The sequence below is a fragment of the Periplaneta americana genome, chromosome 10 (genome assembly GCF_040183065.1).
Source record: "Periplaneta americana isolate PAMFEO1 chromosome 10, P.americana_PAMFEO1_priV1, whole genome shotgun sequence".
NCBI lineage: Eukaryota > Metazoa > Arthropoda > Insecta > Blattodea > Blattidae > Periplaneta > Periplaneta americana.
Genome location: NC_091126.1, coordinates 86,494,893 through 86,514,627, shown reverse-complemented (window position 1 = coordinate 86,514,627; position 19,735 = coordinate 86,494,893). Strand labels below are relative to the sequence as shown.

The 19,735-nt window shown below is 35.3% G+C and overlaps 1 protein-coding gene across 5 annotated transcripts in view; it reads left to right on the top strand.

The window, feature by feature from the left end:
- Positions 1-19,735, top strand: part of LOC138707859 (uncharacterized) — a 234,955-nt gene that overhangs the window by 117,816 nt on the left and 97,404 nt on the right. For all 5 annotated transcript variants that reach the window (XM_069837844.1, XM_069837848.1, XM_069837845.1 and 2 more), the window contains exons 11-14: positions 10,340-10,507; positions 10,668-10,833; positions 10,932-11,047; positions 19,097-19,195. In XM_069837844.1, coding sequence (XP_069693945.1) covers positions 10,340-10,507; positions 10,668-10,833; positions 10,932-11,047; positions 19,097-19,195 — 549 coding nt within the window. The remainder of the gene's footprint in view (positions 1-10,339; positions 10,508-10,667; positions 10,834-10,931; positions 11,048-19,096; positions 19,196-19,735) is intronic.

Genomic DNA, 19,735 nt, shown 5'->3' with positions numbered 1-19,735 from the left:
TGGTATTATTGTATTAATGGAAATCTTTTGAGACCATTCTATTAAGAGCCACATAATGTGTGTGATCTCAATCTAGAATATTTAAACATTGATACCGGTATTCAGTTAACAACAGAAAAAAAAAAACACTGTATTGTGCATTGATATTATTGTCCTCATTGTTAGTAAGTAATCTCCTTGAAATTAGTTACACAAATATATTTCCCATTAATTAAAGACATCAAGACGAACTTAAAGGTAGCTAATATTAAGAAATTATTTAAAAGTTTTTTAATTGATTGAGAGTAGTGAAATGATGAACAACTGGACTCAATATACCTCAACAAGATATTTTCATAAGTCGTAGTAGTGTTATTAGTACTGGTGGTGTTTCATAGGTTGTGTCAATATCTACGACTTTTTGTGTCCTTTAACTGAAATTGTTAAAACAAATTGAAGAAGTATTACATGAACACGAAGTTCAAATAGCTGTCAAAATATGACTCCAACAAAATGAGTTATATTGAAACAAGTAGATATATAATAAAGTTAACAAATATTACGATTGTTACTAAAAGCATCGTGTAGCATTGGGTTTAATCTATGCTAATGACGAATGCCTTCACATTTTGTATATTTGAATAAAATACACTGTGCCCAGCTTAAAACACCAATAAAAGGAATGGATATAACTGAAAGTGTATACGACAAACAGAAATAAATCTACCAAGGTTTGGTAGTACCTCTTGCAATTTATGTAACAATGATGTGGTTGCCATTGAGTCATAACTAGATTTAAATATAAACAAATTGTTCATTTTATAAAACTACAGCCATGTGGATTTTTCATGAGAAACTCTCGTGTATCCCTTAATTAACATAAACAAAGTTTCTTAAGCATGTACAGCATTTGGAGTTAACCTTTCATTCCTGACTATGAGAGAATAATGACCTGAATTACGAAGGTAAAGGAAACAGAAAGCTTGTTACCGAAAATCTGTAAGCATACCAAGCAAAAATTTTCTGAAGAATACATTGAATGGATTCGAACCTCATTTAAAAGAAGCCCTAGGAAATCAATTTAACAAGCAGTTTGCAACTCATATTTCCTCGCAGTATGATTCGTAATGTTTTGCATAAAAGAGTATGTCTGTGAGCATACAGAATCCAATAACGTAGATCACGGCTAGCTTTTGCTGAGTGTGCCATGATAGAACTTGATAAAGAAAACTCTTACTTAGATGATGTATATTTCTCTGACAAGCATCTTTCCATGTGTCAGGAAAAGTCATTAGACAAAAATTGCAGAATTTAGGGAAGCGATAATCTGCATGTTATGTTTGAACTTGGCAATAATTCACTCAAAATGAATATTTGGTGTGACTTAATGAAAGATCATGTGATGGGTACTTTCTTTTTCGTTGAACTGCAGTGACTGGCAGAACCTATCTAGACATACGTACTTCAGTTCAATGTTGTGCCACAGGTTCATGCTGGAACCATTTATCAGTAAGACAGCGCTCCTTCTCATTTTGCATGCCATGCAATTCTCTGGATGACAGTTTTCCTAGATGATGGATTGGCAGAGGATCTGAGACCATGGCTTGGCCACCAAGCTTACCAGATCTAACAACTTTTGACTTTCTCTTGTGGGGATTCTTAAAGGAGCAGTCCGCGATAAAATTCCATATTTCGATTATATTATAGGATGTTTACCAAAGTAATCCTTGGATTAATGGCATTTGTCGCATCACTCTACGCCTTTTAGTTTGCAAAATATTAAAGGTCTTACTGCAAGCTCTGACGTGATAACCACTGATCGCTTCATAAGACTGCGTTGTAGTTCCATTTGACATACAGCGTAGAACGAGTAAATATATATTCATATGTTACAGTCAGTTATTATTAACACACTTAGGACTTATCACATGCATATACTGTAATAATAATAATAATAATAATAATAATAATATAATAATAATAATAACTTACCCATTTTGAATTTCGTACTCATAGTGATTAGAACAACTTGGGTCTGGTAAGGGTTCAAACTGAAAAGGTTTAATATGTCGATCCATTATAACCTAAGTCAACGCCTTCACTGAGTGAGTGAATGTATGTGAGACGTGAATTATTCGTTATGAATGGACTGCAAATACGTGTTTATCTCACGTCAACAATAAATTAGTACATGGTTTATATTATTCTTTTGCGTCATGTTGTTGAGTCACACGGTTTAGGCATGAAGCTATATTTGGGGGGTCCTCTAAAACATGTGGATCATCGAATTGCGGCAGTTGATAACCAGAACTACTTCCAAGACATTTTTCTGTATAGTATCTTCTCTCCACGCATTTTTCTTCCGGCTGCATGTTTTGTCTTCCACCAATCGTTTAGTGGCTTTAGAGTACTGGAGTCTGGAGCCAGTTACATCTCTTTTCACGTTGTAATTATGGTCCATTATCGCAATCATAGTTCTTGTTACCATTCCACCACATGGAAAGTGTTTTCTCTTAGGAGTGTAAAGCAATCTCTCGTTATGGTATGATTCAAATTTGCTGGTGTGACAAAATTGATTAGTCTGATTTAAGTCTTTTAAAAGGGCAGGGTTACATATAACTTTTTTTCAGAGCATTGTAATCGCTGGATCCAGGTTCGATCCATTCCCTCTTACTATTGTATGGGTGAATGTGTGCACATTTTTTTATTATGTCTCTGTTTCTCCCCATTCGTGTATATTACAAACATGATTTAATACAGAAATGAATCTGTCTTCTAAGTCGTCAGAATCACCTTCACATGTAGCACAAGACCACATAGGCGATTTATGATGCTCTCTTTCCACATTTGTGCGGCGGCTTTAAGCTTTTTGCCATGTGCCAAATGTCAAATTGATAGCCCATCCATTCATATTTGGTCAGTATCAATTTCCTAATTCCTCTATGGTGGTCCGATAGAAAGAGGGTAATGTTCATTTTTTCTTTTAGGCGATCTAGAACTTTTTCGCATGCTGCTTTGCCTACAATTAGACCTTTTTGCAGAACTACGAAGTCTATAATCTTATCTGAATCGAGGCCCATTACACTGTAAGTCACATATTTTGCACTGTAACTAGGTGAGTCAATTGGTCATCACCGCGATTCGCACGTTTTTATCTTTTAGGGAATTGATAAGTTGTTCATGAATCTGAAAATAAGTACATCTGACTGTTGGTTCTACGAATTTTGAAATTATTTTATAAAATGTTGTCTTGCTGATGAAACGTAGTTGTAAAGTTTTTAAAAATTTTTCAAACAATTTGTATCTTATATCGCACAAGTATAATGCAGAACTTACTGCTATGCTTCACCTCTGTTCGGACTTCCACTCCCAATTACGGGCATTCTGGCACACTGCATTAACTTTCAGCAATGGTCCTATTGTTTCTACCAAATATTTGTAAAAGAGGAATGACAAATATTACAGAAGAAAAACAAAATTTGTAACGCTGACCAGAATACAAAGAAAAAAAAAACACTTTTTAATTCCCTATTTACTTTCTGTTTCATGTGCAGCGTCCTCGGAACCTGATGAATTAGAATTTGAAGTTTCTTCTGCTATTTGAAACTATGTCTCTAAGTCAGTTTCTGCTCCCCCACATCTGATTCACCACACACATTTCTTAGCATCTCGCACCCTAACTCATACTGCACAGCTTTGTTTATTTAGGTTCCTGTGAATTTTCAGCCTCATCCAGAACTACACACACGTCAATATTTTCAGCTATAGGTGCATCACTGCAACTTGCTATTGCTTCTTCGACGACCTTCTTTCATTTATAAGTAGAGGAACGCGCAGTGGCGTATACTGGTTTAAGGATCAGGGCTACCACTGACCCTATTATTACGCAAAATATATTTTAAAATCCCTATAATAAAATTCCTTACCTATTTATATGTGAATTCCAGACGTCTTGATTGGGACGAAAATACTTTGATGACTTCGTCATTGAAATTATAGTTGGGCTGCTTGCGAAGTTTCTGTAGAAATGACTTTTCAATGGACATCAGTGACAAGCCGGATAAACGTTCTTGTGTATGAGTTGATCTACAGTAGGATTTTATTCTCTTCAACTCAGAAAATGTTCTTTCTACCGTTGCTGACGTAGCTGGTATTGTCACAATTGATGTTGCCAATTTAAGGACTTCAGGAATAACTTGGTTTAGCTGGTTTTCATATATGGCAGATAATATTTCATGGATATGTTTGTTCGAAAAATCAAAGATTTCTGCTGAATATATTACATTTAATTCATTTTTCAAACGCACTTGATCAAAGTGACTGTTATAGGACTGAAATAATTTGTTTAGTGCCTCATTCGGGAAGTTTTCTCTATAAGCAGAAAATTTTTGAGAATTTAGAAGATGTGTTAACTGAAGCTTTCCATAATCAGAAAATCTGTCAGTAATTTCCATGTGCATACGATCTAGTATGCTGTAGTACAGCTGCCTGTATTTCAATTCATCATCTTCTTTTCTTTGCTTTAATGGTGGTTCCATTGTATTGGCTGAAGAATTTTCATTTTCCATATTACTCCATATGGACGGAAACCCACTACGTCTGAACTCGGGTATAGTATTTTTTAACTTCGATACCTCTTGCAAGCAGTATGCTATGTCTAGACTTTTTGTCTGAAGAATATTGTAGAGCACATCTGTATGTGCGAACACTCTAGCATAGACTTCAAGAAGAAATATATTCTGAAACTGTGTGAAAAAATACAAATATCCTTGAGCCTGCACAATTACATCATCATCCCAGTTTTCTTCAGAGTCATTACAAATGATATTTTCAAAAAAGCAGTCAGTTGTTCTCTGTATTCCTTTACTGTATTTACAAGCCGAGATGTAAAATTCCATCTAGTTGGTGCTACTTTTGGGAGTTTCTTTTTCATAAATTCCTTGAGTTTTTCTGATCTTTTAGGAGATGATGAGAAAAATGCAGCTAAACCCGACAGTGTTTTGAAAAAAATGCGGCATTCTGGAATGGATGAAGTAGTTTGTTGCAAAACTAAATTGAGAACATGGCTGTAACAATGGACAAACAGTGCTTGAGGATACTTTTCTTGAACTTTTGTTTTTAAGCCATTAATATTTCCCGCCATAACTGAAGCACCATCGTATGTCTGTGCAATTAAGTTATTGCCGACATTGTATTCTGCTATAACACCTTCCACATGCTGAAACAAAGCAGCAGCAATTTTGTCCGAACTGACATTTGTGAATCCTATAAACCGTTCTTGAACATTGGCAGTACTATCGACGTATCTTAAAACAGTGGACAATTGACTCTGATTAGAGCAGTCACTTGTTTCATCAACAACAATGGCCACAAAAGGTGTTTCTTCTATTTCAGATTTTATGTTCTTTATCATAACCCCACTTATAGCAAATATTAAGTCATTCTGAATTGCGGGAGAAGTACCACGAAATACTGTTGAACTCTCAAGATGATTGGCCAGTAAATGGTCAAATTCACTTAAGGAACTTAAATATTCAATATAATTTCCTCTATTGTCTGATTCCACACTCTCATTATGACCCTGAAAAGCCAATTCTTGTTTTCCTAGAAAGCAGACTGCATTAATAAGACGCAGTAAAATCTCCCGATTTTTATTTTTCACAAGAGCATTGTGTTGGTTGATGTGTAGAGCTTTTTGCTTATCTAGTTGTAAATCAATTCTTGTCTTCCCAAAGTTTGCAAAGTTCATGCTACTATAAATATGAGCTTTTGATTTGTCGTGTTTTAGGACTGCCGTTCGAAGGGAGTTCATATTAGAAAACCCCTCTTTTGACCACACATTAGTTTCGCGGGCTAAATAACAAACATGGCCAGCAAAATAGTTTAGACAGTTTAGAACTACCACACAACCAATTCCACTTACCATATGATGTTGAAGTGAAATGGCGTGTGTTTTCACGCTGTTTTTCTTTTACGTCCATGGACAAATTTAACTCAGGAGTTGGTCTTTCCATTTTCACAATTTCAACTTTCTCGTTGTATGTACGACGGTTAAAAGGCACTTTTAATAAACCTTCTATTACACAGTCATTTTCAACACAAACCTCTCCAGAAACTTGTTCTGCCATATTTTTCACAATATCACTTAAATGGGAAATTAAAAACTTAATAATTAGCAATTAATATAACTCTTAGACACTCGAACAAATCACAAATTTAAAATACTGCACTGCAAGAACGCAATCACATTGATGAGCTGGTGTACTAAGCGTATTGTTGCTTCGCGCCCGCGAAGAAACCGATCACGAGAGCGGCAACTCACCCGGCCTACACTGCACGATGGAAACTGAAGGGAGAGGGGGACGGGCAGTTGTGCGACAGAACAGTGTTAGCGGAACGGTCACAGGCTACCCCTCATAGCAGCGGTTTCTCCAGCGATGCCGCCTTGACAACTTGTTTCTTTTCGAGAGCAGAGAGCGCATATAAATCTAACGATTACTTTAATTTTAATTACTGTGGTAAAACTAATAATACAAAATTATTACATTATGTTATATTATAAACTTTTTCTTTTGTAATTTCCTTGGGCTACCGCCGGTAGCCCCAGTAGTCCGCAAAATACGCCCCTGGGAACGCTTAGATCAGAACTGTCTTGGGGAGATTCTCCTTTCAAAAATAGGAAAGGGACAGAAGTTTTCTTAATTTTCATAGGAGTTCTATTGTCTTTCATTAAACGTCTTTTTAGTAAAGACGATACTTCAAAATCAGTTTCACGGAAATGACTGGAACACACAATAGTAGTTTTCGATAGTGTAAAACCTTTCCTGTTGATTTTCTTCACCCATGTTTTAAATCTTTTCAGGAACTTTTCTCTGTTCGGAAATACATGAAGTGATACCCCTTCTTCCTGTTCTGCTTTTGTTGTTCCTTCTGAATACGAAAAATCACAACACCACGGCATTTTAAACTGTATTACGATACAATTTCTTCTGTTTAGTCTACTGTAGTTCAAAATCGTTCATATAAAAGAAAATACATCTACGTAAAACCACAACATTGGTATGTGCTGGTTTATGATTAAATGAAAAGCAAAACATGACTTCACACAATCATAACTAAGTCCGAAATTCTGTTCACGTTTACTACGGCGAGAGAAGATTATTTATTTTAATACAAAGCGCCGCGCTGCACTTGCCGATGTTCTCGGTCTATTATGCAATCACACCAGTTCAGTGGCTGTGATGTCATAAGTATTTGTGCGGAGTCAGTAACTCAAGAACCATGCCTCGCATTGACATGCGGCAAATTACATTCTACTTAGATTGAAAAACATGTTTGATTAAAGCCAACTTAATTTTATTGCGAACTGCTCTTTTAAGGGATAAAGTGTATAGAACACCAGTGACTGACCTTGATGATTTGAATTGCAAAATCCACTGTGTGATTCAAAATTTCGCAGTTGATAATACATCAGTCTTCTCATTACTTCGTTGCCGAGCCATTATATATATTTTTTTGTATGATAAGATTGTTTATTATTGCAAGCAAAAATTACATATATTAACAAAGATTTCACAGTACTATTGTAATACTCATATATGAATTTTCTTCAAAATTTAAAATTGATTACCAATCTCATATTCAAATACATATTAAAAATTGTTGTATAAATAAAATTGTAACTGGGTCACACCCGAAAAGCAAGATGCTTGAGGTGTGACCAATAAAGAAAACTGGATAGAAGGGAAAAAAATAATAATCACAACTGTGATTAAATATTAAATTTAAAAAGAAGGAAAAAAAAAAACAAACAAACATTACATATACACTACTATCTGTGGAAATTGCAACACCATGAAGGAATCATGAGAACTGAATCAAATTTATTTTACATTTACTAATATTGATGTACACAAATGATTAACGTTTCAGACCAATACACATGAATACACATGAGTACATCAGTATTTTGTGAAACCTCCATGAGTTGCAGTCAGAGCTGCTATACGTCATGGCATTAAATGAAAGAGGCTTTGGATCTCTTCCTGGGGAATGTCCTGCTAGGCTGCTTGTATACGTGCCCACAGTTCATTGCAGTTGACTGCTGGAGGTTGTTGACAGACCATATCCCATACATGCTCATTAGGGACATTTCTGGCGAATAGGCAGGCCACTGAAGAAGCTGAATGTTCTGTGCATTGAAGAGAGCTTGAAAATAGATGGTAGAGCCACCTGGTTCTGTAATAGATAGCGAAGTAATCATTTTATAGAAGTGCTGAAACACAGCAATTGCTTTTATTGGAATCTAGAACAAAGTGCAGACTCTTAAAGAAAACCATATTCATTTTCCTGAAGATGCCCATTGGAAAGTGTGTTTCCTATACGATCTTGTATATATTATTTGGGGAGACTGCCGGAAGTCACCAGCTATTCAGAGTTTAGGAAGTTATATACAATGGGACCTTGTAACTGAAGAAAATGGTCTGTCACCAATGTATGCTTACAGAAATTGGACTAAATCACGGACATTTACTCTTGCGATTTGAGTAGCCACATGACGTCTTCACATATTGTTTTCTCCATAACCATACACAAGCAACTCTTCACATATATATCACTCTTGAAGATTCCATGATCTATGCCAGTTGTTGGCAGTGTTACCAATTTGGTGGCTTTCCCGCTAGATCTGGCGTTTTTTGGTGTTAGGTTAGTGGGTAAAATTGATGAAATTTGTATTGCTGATGTAGGGATTTAGCAGATTTTTTTAACATTAACAGTGGCAAATAATTTACATTGGAAATATAGCAGTTTAACAGCTTCTGCACTGTTTCATAGCAGGTTTTTAAGAATTGAGTTGGCAATGCTGGTTGCAGGCACCTTGTCACCACCGAACCCCAAGCAATCTAATTACATTTCCAGTATCACTGTGCATTAAAAATCTAATGGCAAGTTCTAAATCCATTGGTGAGTCACAATGTAAGCCTCTACGCTAGAAATAACCTTTCATGGCACCTATTCTACATAAGAAAATCCAAAAACTATCCAGATTCAGGAAGCTTGTGGTTTGTTACATTACATCCCTCACTGTATTGAGCAGTAACATGTTAGAACAGTATATCTGACCCAGCGGTAATCGGCCATGGGGCCCACATAAGCCTCCATATGTGGGTGTACATATATTCGTGGTCAAGGTTCTATACCCGGACTTGAATATGGGAGCAGTAAGAATGATACGCTATCTCTTCTTTCTGGGCTTTCTGTAGAATAGAGATTTCGCAATTTGAAACTATGGTACAGAACTATGGAGAAAGGAAATATTCACACTAGTGAAATGGGTGTTCATAAATCTAGAGTATTAAAGCCAAATAAGGATAATAGACTTAGGAAAAGAAATGAATTTTATGCCTTGAAGACAGCAGATCTGACTAATCCCTTCTATATAGGCAGACGTGGAAAAAATCAACAGCTGGGATGAATTGATGAAATATGTATGTGATGATATTGTTGACATTCGCATGCAGTGGTGGTTGGCTAGAAATGGAAAATAGCTGAAGGAAAGAGAAAGGAGAGAAATGAATGATAAAAGATTAAAAATGTGAGAAACAGAAAGCATGAGAGATACCACTGCAGTTTCTTTTACCAACTTGGAGAACCCCACCACGACAAGCACTTTCAAAATACAACTAGGAAATGTGTGAAATTAACTTTTCAATATTTGTGAACAAAATAGTTACTGAAGTAGATGATCCAAAAAGAAAATTTCTATTGTTGTCCTTGGTTTTGTTCCTTTATTTAATTCAACACTACATTTCATGATTTATTTCAACCAGTACAAAAATTACAGAAAATATAAAGAAACATGCGGTCTATAATGAAAGTTTTGGGGTGTTAGGAAAATGAAAACAAATATTTTGATAGATCATAGATGAAATAAATACGAATTGAAAATTCCTCTACTACATTTTCCTTATTTTAACAGATTCTCTAATAATTAGAAGTATATCGAGTTAACATATTTTTCGAACACATACAACACAAATTAAACGTCAGCAAGATAAGGCTGCCTGCAGGAAGTGGAGACCTTTGTCCTCTGGAAACCTAAAATAAATCAGTTGTTCTTAGTTGGTTTACCTGGAAAGTCAGGATAGATATTTCAGCCACAAATATCGAATAATATCTATGCATAAATACACTATAAAAGATGTCAAAATATAGCCTGCTAGGTACTTCTTTTTCCTTTCATTCTTCATTATTACTCAAATATTTGAATTTATTTCCATAATATTCTGTAATAATTTATTTACATAATATGCCTGCAGGAATTTTGTGCTCATGTTTATAAATTGATTACCTTTTTCAGGTGCACGCTTTAAATACTGAGAGCTATTTGGATGGAAAAAATCTTTTCGATAAAAAAATTTTGCAAACTGCCTGTAAAATTTTACAAACAGAACTGGATCCAGACGCTGTTCTTCCTGAACCTTCTCCACAATTCAGAAAGAAATTAGCTATCTCACTTTTATACAAGGTATTCTTTGTCTTCAAACATAATATGTAGTGTCAAGCATAATTTAAGTTTCCTTTTTATAGGAAGTATGATATGTACAATAATATATTAGGAGAATGATACAATAACACACAAAGTATATGTAAAATATATATAAAAAAAAATGGATCCATTATTTCAGTTTGTTTTGAGTGTGTCACCAGCTGGGTTACCTCCACGCCTTATTAGTGGAGGAAAAGATATGGAACGTCCGTTGTCTTCTGGAAGACAAGACATTCAGACTGACAAATCTCAGTGGCCACTGACGAAGCCAGTGCCAAAATTGGAGGCAATTGCACAGTGTTCTGGTAAGAAAAGAACACTTATATTTTATGTCTTCTGTTGCAAATGAGTTTTAAATATACTTTGCAAATACCCGAGTACATAGGTGTGTAATATTTTTCAGGAGAAGCACAATATTTGAACGACTTGCCACCAATACCTGGAGAAACATTTGCTGCTTTTGTTCTCACAAGGATTGGCCAAGGATACATATCAAATATAGATCCATCAGAGGCACTTGTAAGCAAATAATATTTTTTTTAAATAAATATGTTCCTTTTCTTTGCTATTTACAGAAAATAATAAATATTATTGTTGTAACATATAACTAGAAGCAATTTGTTTGCCTATAATATTTTTTATGTTTTACCTCTGATTAAACAGGGAAGTGTTCTTTGGAAAATATTTGACTCTGGTACCTTTTTACATTCTGCTAATAGATACATAGATATTTATTAGCCTTAGGAAATACAATGATTTCATGGCATCGTCAGAGTGAATACATAATAAATATGCGGTTACATAGCATGTTATTCCGACATACAAGATGTCTACAATAATATACAAATATTACTGGTAACTATTTACTGAATTTTCCAGTAAAATTCAAGACGGAATAAATTATTTTTTAAATATGCATTTATTATATTACTCAAAAATATTTTGATGGCCAGATTCTAGATATTTTATTTCACTCTCTCTTGAGAGAGTTTATGTTGTGAGACTGTCGATCTTTTGTAGAATCTAGTCCACCAGATATATTCACTATCCACCATGGTCATTCCTTGGATTACCATTGTTAGATATATTCCTTAAAGCAGAGGATAGATTACCATCCTATTTACTGATTCACATAGACAAGTGGAAAAGGGATATTTGTAGTTCTGACCACATCAGGCCTGTAGACAGGATTTCTGTTTCGGGTGTGGGGGGATCCGAAATTTAGTGTGCTGTTTCTTAAATGGGAGCAGTTTCCATTAAGTACCACATGCTTTTCTTTTTTCTTTTCGTGTTTCACATATAAGTTCATAATGAACATAATGAAGGAAAAAATGTTGTGATGACAATGATGTTGAAAAAATGTATATTAAAAACGAACAGGTGTTCAGTATCAAACAAGTGAAGTATAAAATAAGTAAACTAAACTTACATAGACCTATGTACAGCTCGATTCAGCGTTAATGGCCTCTGTCCTTGGTTGTTTGGCTAATGAGAAAGCTGTGTGTTTCGTCATAAGAAAGAAATTTGATCACAGATGTGCATAGGAAGGGAAGAGGAAAGAGGAAGAATAAAAATAATATCTGTGCTCGAAGCTGAGGGACACTCATGTCAAGTCATCATGACGTTTAATCAACAGACATAGTGGTTAGTAATGGGACATGTGGAAGAATATTGTATTTCAAGACTAAGTGTACCGCAACATGATAAGAAGGAAGTGTTAGGTGTTATGACTGCGCGCCCTGACCTGTGTGACCCAGCCCGCCAGTAGTGATGAGTAACTCGTTCTTAGTCAATCTACTTACTTTTTGCAGGGACCAAAATCCCTGAATCAAGCTGTATATGTAGACCTAGGTGTCAATTCTGTTATTAGTGAGTTAAATTTAAAGGAGCAGTCCGCAATAAAATTAAGTTGGCTTTAATCAAACACGTTTTTCAATCTAAGTAGAATGTAATTTGCCACATGTCAATGCGAGGCATGGTTTTTGAGTTACTGACTCCGCACAAATACTTATGACGTCACAGCCACTGAACTGGTGTGATTGCGTAGTAGGCCGAGAACATCCCGAGTGCAGTGCTCTGTATTAAATAATCTTCTCGCACCGTAGTACACGTGAACAGAATTTCGGACTTAGTTGTGATTGAGTGAAGTCATATTTTGCTTTTCATTTAATCATAAAATAGCACATATCAACGTTGTGGTTTTATGTAGGGCTATTTTCTTTTATATGAACGATTTTGAACTACAGTAGACTAAACAGAAAAAATTGTATCGTAATACAGTTTAAAATGCCGTGGTGTTGTGATTTTTCGTGTTCAGAGGGAAGAACAAAAGCACAACATGGAGAAGGGGTATCATTTCATGTATTGCCGAGCAGAGAAAAGTCACCGCAAATATTTAAAACATGGGTGAAGAAAATCAACAGAAAAGGTTTTACACCATCGAAAACTGCTGTTGTGTGTTCTAATCATTTCCATGAAATTAATTTTGAAAAATCGTCTCTATTAAAAAGACGTTTAATAGAACTCTTATGAAAATGAAGAAAACTGCTGTCCCTTATTTTTGAAAGGAGAATCTCCCCAAGACAGTTCTGATACTACGCGCTCGTCTACTTATAAATGAAATAAGGTCGTCGAAGAAGTAATAGCAAGTTGCAGTGATGCACCTATAGCTGAAAATATTGACGTATGTGTAGTTCTCGATGAGGCTGAAAATTCACAGAAACCTGATATAAACAAAGCTGTGCAGTGTGAGATAGGGTGCGAGACGCTAAGAAATGTGTGTGGTGAATCAGATGTGAGTGAGCCATAAACTGACTTAGATCTTTTCAAATAGAAGAAGAAACTTCAAATTCTAATTCATCAGGTGTAAGGTACAAATTGTTTGAAAATTTTTCAAAAACTTTACAACTATATATCATCGGCAAGACAACATTTTATAAAATAATTTCAAAATTCGTAGAACCAACAGTAGTTGTACTGTAGTTATTTTCAGATTCATGGACAACTTATCAATTCCGTAAAGGATAAAAACGTTCGAATCGCGGTGATGACCAATTTGACTCACCTGGTTACAGTGCAAAATATGTCACAGTGTAATGGACCTCGATTCAGATAATCTTATAGACTTCGTAGTTCTGCAAAAGGGTCTAATTGTAGGCAATCTTGAAAAAGCAGCATGCGAAAAAGTTCTAGATCGCCTAAAAGAAAAAAATGAACATTACCCTCTCTCTGTCAGAACGCAATAGAGGAATTAGGAAATTCATGAGGACCAAATACGAATGGTGGACCATCATTTGACATTTGGCACATTGCAAAAAGCTTATCTAAAAACCTTAAAGCCGCCACAAAAACATATGACAAAATACAAATGTGGAAACACAGCATCATAAATCACTCGTGGTGGTTATGTGCTACATGTGAAGGTGATTCTGACGACTTAAAAGACAGATTCATTTCTGTATTAAATCATATTTGTAATATACACGAACAGAGACATATAAAAAATGTGCACACATTCACCCATACAATAGCGAGAGGGAATGGACCGAACCTGGATCCGAACCAACAATGCTCTGAAAAATGTTGTATGCAACCCTGCCCTTTAAAAGACTTAAAGCAGACTAATCAGTTTTGTCACACCAGCAAACTTGAACCATATCCTAACGAGAGATTGGTTTACACTCCTAAGAGAAAACACTTTCAATATGATGGAGTAGTAACAAGAACTATGATTGCGATAATGGACCATAATTACAACGTGAAAATAGATGTAACTGGTTCCAGAGTTCAGTACTCTTAAGCCAATAACGATGGGTGGAAAAGAAAACATACAGCAGGAAGGAAAACCCGTGGAGAGAAGATACACAGAGAAATGTGTTGGAAGTAGCTCGTGATTATCAACTACTGCAATTCGATGATCCACATGTTTTAGAGGTTCTCTCAAACATAGCCCCAGTGCCTAAACCGTGTGACTCAACAACTATGGTACAATAGAATAATATAAACAATGTACTAATTTATTGCTGACGTGAGATAAACACGTATCTGTAGTCCCTATATAACGAATATTTCACGTCTCACATACATTCACTCACTCAGTGAACGTTGACTTAGGTTATAATTGATCAAAATATTAAACCTTTTCAGTTTGAACCCTTATTAGACCCAAGTCGTTCTAATCACAGAATGGAACAGAATGCATTGTACACGGGATTTAAAGTGGGATAGAGTTTGGGTAAGTTATTACTAGTATTATTATTATTATTATTATTATTATTATTATTATTATTATTACTATTACAATTACAGTACTATATGCATGTGATAGGTCCTAAGTGAGTTAATAATAACTCACTGTAACATATGAATATGTATTTACTCGTTCTACACCACTGTATGTCAAACAGAACTACAATGTAGTCTTATGAAGCGATCGGTGGTTATGACGTCAGAGCTTGCAGTAAGACCTTTAAGATTTCACAAACTAAAAGGCGTAGAGAGATGAGACAAACACTGTTAATCTAAGGATTACTTAGGTAAACGTCCTATAATATAATCAAAATTTCGAATTTTATCGCGGACTGCTCCTTTAAATACTGAAGAAGAGGTTTTTCCTCTCTCTCTCTCTCTCTCTCTCTCTCTCTCTCTCTCTCTCGCTCTTTTTCTCTTAATTTCACACTATGGTTTCACGACGACGATGATGATGAAATAATAATAATAGTAGTACAACAAACATTCGATTATTCATACTAATCACTGAACAAAATGGCACAAATAAACAAAAAACACGAATAATCGGAAATGTTTATTGATTTGCCACAATAATGGTTTAGCATAAGAAAATCATAAACATATATGTATTTTTAATTTTTACGGCAGAATAAAAATATCAGGCTGCAGTTTAATCATTGAACTTACTGCACTGATGTTTGTAGCCTACTTGGGAAAACTTTAGTATACGGTTACTTCACTACCATCAATTTATAATCAACATCAAACAATAACTGTAAAGTCTTCAAGCCTCTGGAACTGTCACTCCTGCCACAGAACTTTCACTGTTTGTTTTCTTGATGGAAATATTCAGTCATGTTTCTCTATTTCTTAGATGCATTTAAATGTTTTCATATAACGGAATGAATATTCTGAATGGCAATGACATCTGTGTAATCGTAATCCCGTTGTTCCATATAGTCGAGCAAAGTATCAACACAATAAAGAGCGACACTATGATTCACAAGTGTTTCTTCTGGTATTTTCTCTTCCTCTCCCCCACTCTCCTCACTTGCTTCTCCAATTGCTGCCCTGATTATCTCTTGATCACTCAAAACCTGGACGTTAGGTTCACATGCGTTTACATTTAATCTATCTTCCACATTTTTCTTGTTTACATTTCCGAAGCCTTATACGTTTGTAATATCTGATGAAGCATCACTTTACTCTGGGAATCCTTGAAAATCAGATTGTTATATTTCTGGCAGCAGTTTTCGTCATGACTGCAATATACTAAGGGACCTAATCTCCATCCATGATTTTGAAATTAACAAAATAACATTCAATAGAGACAGTCTCTTCCAAAAAAACCAGTAGGTTCTCTGTTAAAGTTTGCTCAAAATTGTGTCGCTAAATCTGCTTCATTGCAGCAATGACCCCCTGGTCCACAGGCTGTAGGATAATTTCAATGCCACTAATTTAGGATGGTTTGATTTGCTGGACTCTCTGTAGCTTATATGAATGGAACTGTAAATGCAGTGACTGTATTCTTTGAACACTCCAATGTTTCATCTGTAGAGCAACTGCATGACGTCAAACTGAACACTGTGGGTTTCTTGTGACAGCCTCGATATTGTCTGGTATACGAGAAGTTTGCAGTCTTCTTACAGATCTCTTTTGTAGAGTTGAATCAGTTTCCTCCAAATTACGTACCCACGTGTTAATTGCATGTGCTGATGGAACACGACCATGCCATCCTAAATTAAAGTGGCATTGAAATTATCCACGTGCAGCCTCCACACTGTCGTTGTTTGTTGGCTCACGAAGTAATAAATGATAGATTCTCCGAGCTCAGGCTTATTACTATTAGTATTTTCAGTATGGCCTTGATGAATAACAAGAAAACATACAATACCGGTACCCTAGCTGTTGAGCCATAACCAAAATTTTATAGCCAAACCATATAGGTTTCCCATCTTCGTTACCCTGGATGCCAAGCTCAGCACTTGTATTTAGATGGTTACGGCATAAAAAAATTATCAGAGTTGTTATTACCGTCTTCAATGAGTCATGGCCAATATCATTAGCATTATGAGCTGGAGGAAGTAGATATAATGGAAATATTTTCTCAAGTTACTGTAACCCTCCTCTTTCTAGAATATATAAAAATCTTGTATTTACACTAGCAGGCAAACAGTAAAGACAATAAATAAGATTTTAGATATAAGTGGAAAAAGTGAAACACGACAATGAATGTGCCCACTGGGTCGAAAACGACCACCCATTTCTGTTATCAGTCTCTCTACATTGCAGAAAAAACAGTGTAATTATTTCTAACCTAGGGACATATAGTCTTACATGCCCTAGCTCAAAATGTATGTGCTAATTTCAACAAAATGTGTAATGGTTTATTACCAACCTTGGATTATTTGGGTTCATCTGTAGCGCTAAATGCTACGTGTAATTATGTCAGCCAAAACAATGCTCATCTAAGGAGAAAATTCCGCAGAGAGAAATAAACGATCCACATTAATGTAAATAACAATCTCATTAACAATAAAAGAAAAAGGACCTTTAATAATGAAAATGAAACCAAAATTTCTGGTTGGGTCGAAAATGACCCAGTGGGCATAAATAGGACATAAGTATTATAATCATCTGAATGTACAATAAAAGTAAAATTTCGAAATTAACTTAAGTGAAACATAATTTTATACAGTAGACCTGTAATTTTTATTTCCTACTGCATTGCAAATTTTGGTGTAATTCACCTTCACGTGGTTGCTTGTTTTCATATTCCCATAGTGTAGTCTACAGACAAATATATTATTGAACTCTGTCGTAGTCATTTTGTTACAGATTGTATTGTACTGTATTATGAGTGTTACATTTCGGGGTTTTAACACATTACAGATCATCTGTGTAGTTTTGGGATAGTGACATCGTAATGTCAGGCTGTGCTGAAACTTGAGTTGGAATTGTGCTTTGGACGATTACATAATTGAATTTTTCCTTGGACTATTCAAACTGTAAAGCGAATGTAGAGTAATCGCATATGAATTCTCGGACTCATTTCACAAAAATACCATCTCGCTATCGCCAGTTCAACGGACGGACACTAGATAAGCAAGTATTTAATACAGTGTCATTAAACTGACAGGTTAAAGTAACACAGAGAATGTCATAGAAGTGTCAAAAAATTGCCAATTGATGGAGAGATTTTATGTTAACATAAACTAATATTTCAAGTAGGACTGTAAAAGTAATGTCCCTTTAATACACAGAAGCCAAGTAACACAATGCTTGTCATATAAAAAAGTTCACGTTTTTATCGAATAACTGTAGAGAAGTTTGAACAGTTCAGCAATATTCGTGTGGTTTTAGAAATTGTGCCCACAATTTTTACGCAAATCATGTCTTAACATAAATATGAATTCATTAGACAAGTAGCCATTCGCTTTTAGTATTTTAATACTGGACAATAATGTTTAATGTGTAAGATAAACATAATAATTGTGGTAGTGCAGTTTGTTTCAAGTGTGTAATTAAAAACAAACTAGAAGTCACGATTAACATAATTGTAATTAAGTTATTTTAACAATTGGAAAAAATTTTACATAAATTAAGGGATTGATGTGCATGTGTTAAATAATATTTGGCGAACACTAGATCACAGTACTATACCCAGGCCTTGCATCTGACAGCTTTGCGTAATGTTGGTAGCAAGAAATGCGATGTTGACACAGTGACCACTACACAACAGCCGTCTTAGCTTTTCACGGAGATTGCAGTTCTGTTCCGTTAACTCAAATGGCCTGAATGCAAAGAATTCTTACTATCCAAGTTATTATTTTCTGAATGACGTCCTTTTTATTTATTTTTATGCGACACCCAGCAGTGCTATAAATTATTTATGTCTTTATAACATTAACGCACAAATTAAGTTACTCATGTGGTAGTAACACCATGTAACACGGCATGTAGCAAACCGACAACACAGCAGTGCCCTGCATAGCAACAGAAGCAGCTGATCGAAAATGACACATTCTGAATGGTTCAGAAGGCTATTGCACAGCATTCTTCAACTTTTCTATAGAAAGGGTTGCCAGTTCAAATAACAACTGTCAAGTGCAAGGTTATTACGGCCTGGGTATAGACTTGACAAAGTGGAAATATTTTCCACCAGCATGTCGTCACTTCATCAGCAACTAATGCCAATAAATAATCAACATGTCAGTTGACCAGATTTATGTTTTTGTTTCATTGCCGGAAACAAGAATGACCACACAATAGCTATTACAATCATGAGACCATATGTATCACAGATATTCGAATTTCTGTTCTTTTCTTTCATTTCAGAGAATCCCTGGTGTTATAAAGTTCTTGCGGGATAAAGACATTCCAGGATCAAATGATTTTACACCGTCAAATTTAACGTTCTTTGAAGAACCAGAAGAGGTATAAGTATTTTCTGTAACTTACTATATAGGTGATTGGATTAATTACTTACCAAAGAAAGAGCAATCAATCAAATGAATGAACGAAAGAGTGAGTGAGTGAGTGAGTGAGTGAGTGAGTGAGTGAGTGAGTGAGTGAGTGAGTGAGTGAGTGAGTGAGTGAAAGAAAGTTGATTATATTTTTACTAAATGATACATAGGTAATACATTTCGGCATCCTTAAGATGACGTAATATTAATGAATCAGAATCGAATAAGTTTGTTGGGGAAACAAGACACTGAGTAAATTTCTGCCTTGAATATCACAATAGCCTCATTCTGGGGATATAAACGTGCTGTCCACCACTGTGGAGTAATGTTTAGCATGTCTGACCATAAAACGAATGAGCCTGGGTTCAAATTCTGATCGGGACAAGTTATCTGATTGAGGTTTTTTTTTTTTTTTTCCCTGGGTGTTTACACATAAAGAACAAGTAAGTACTAGGTAACTTTTCGTGCTGGACCCTGCACTTATTTTGCTGGCATTATCACTTTCATTTAA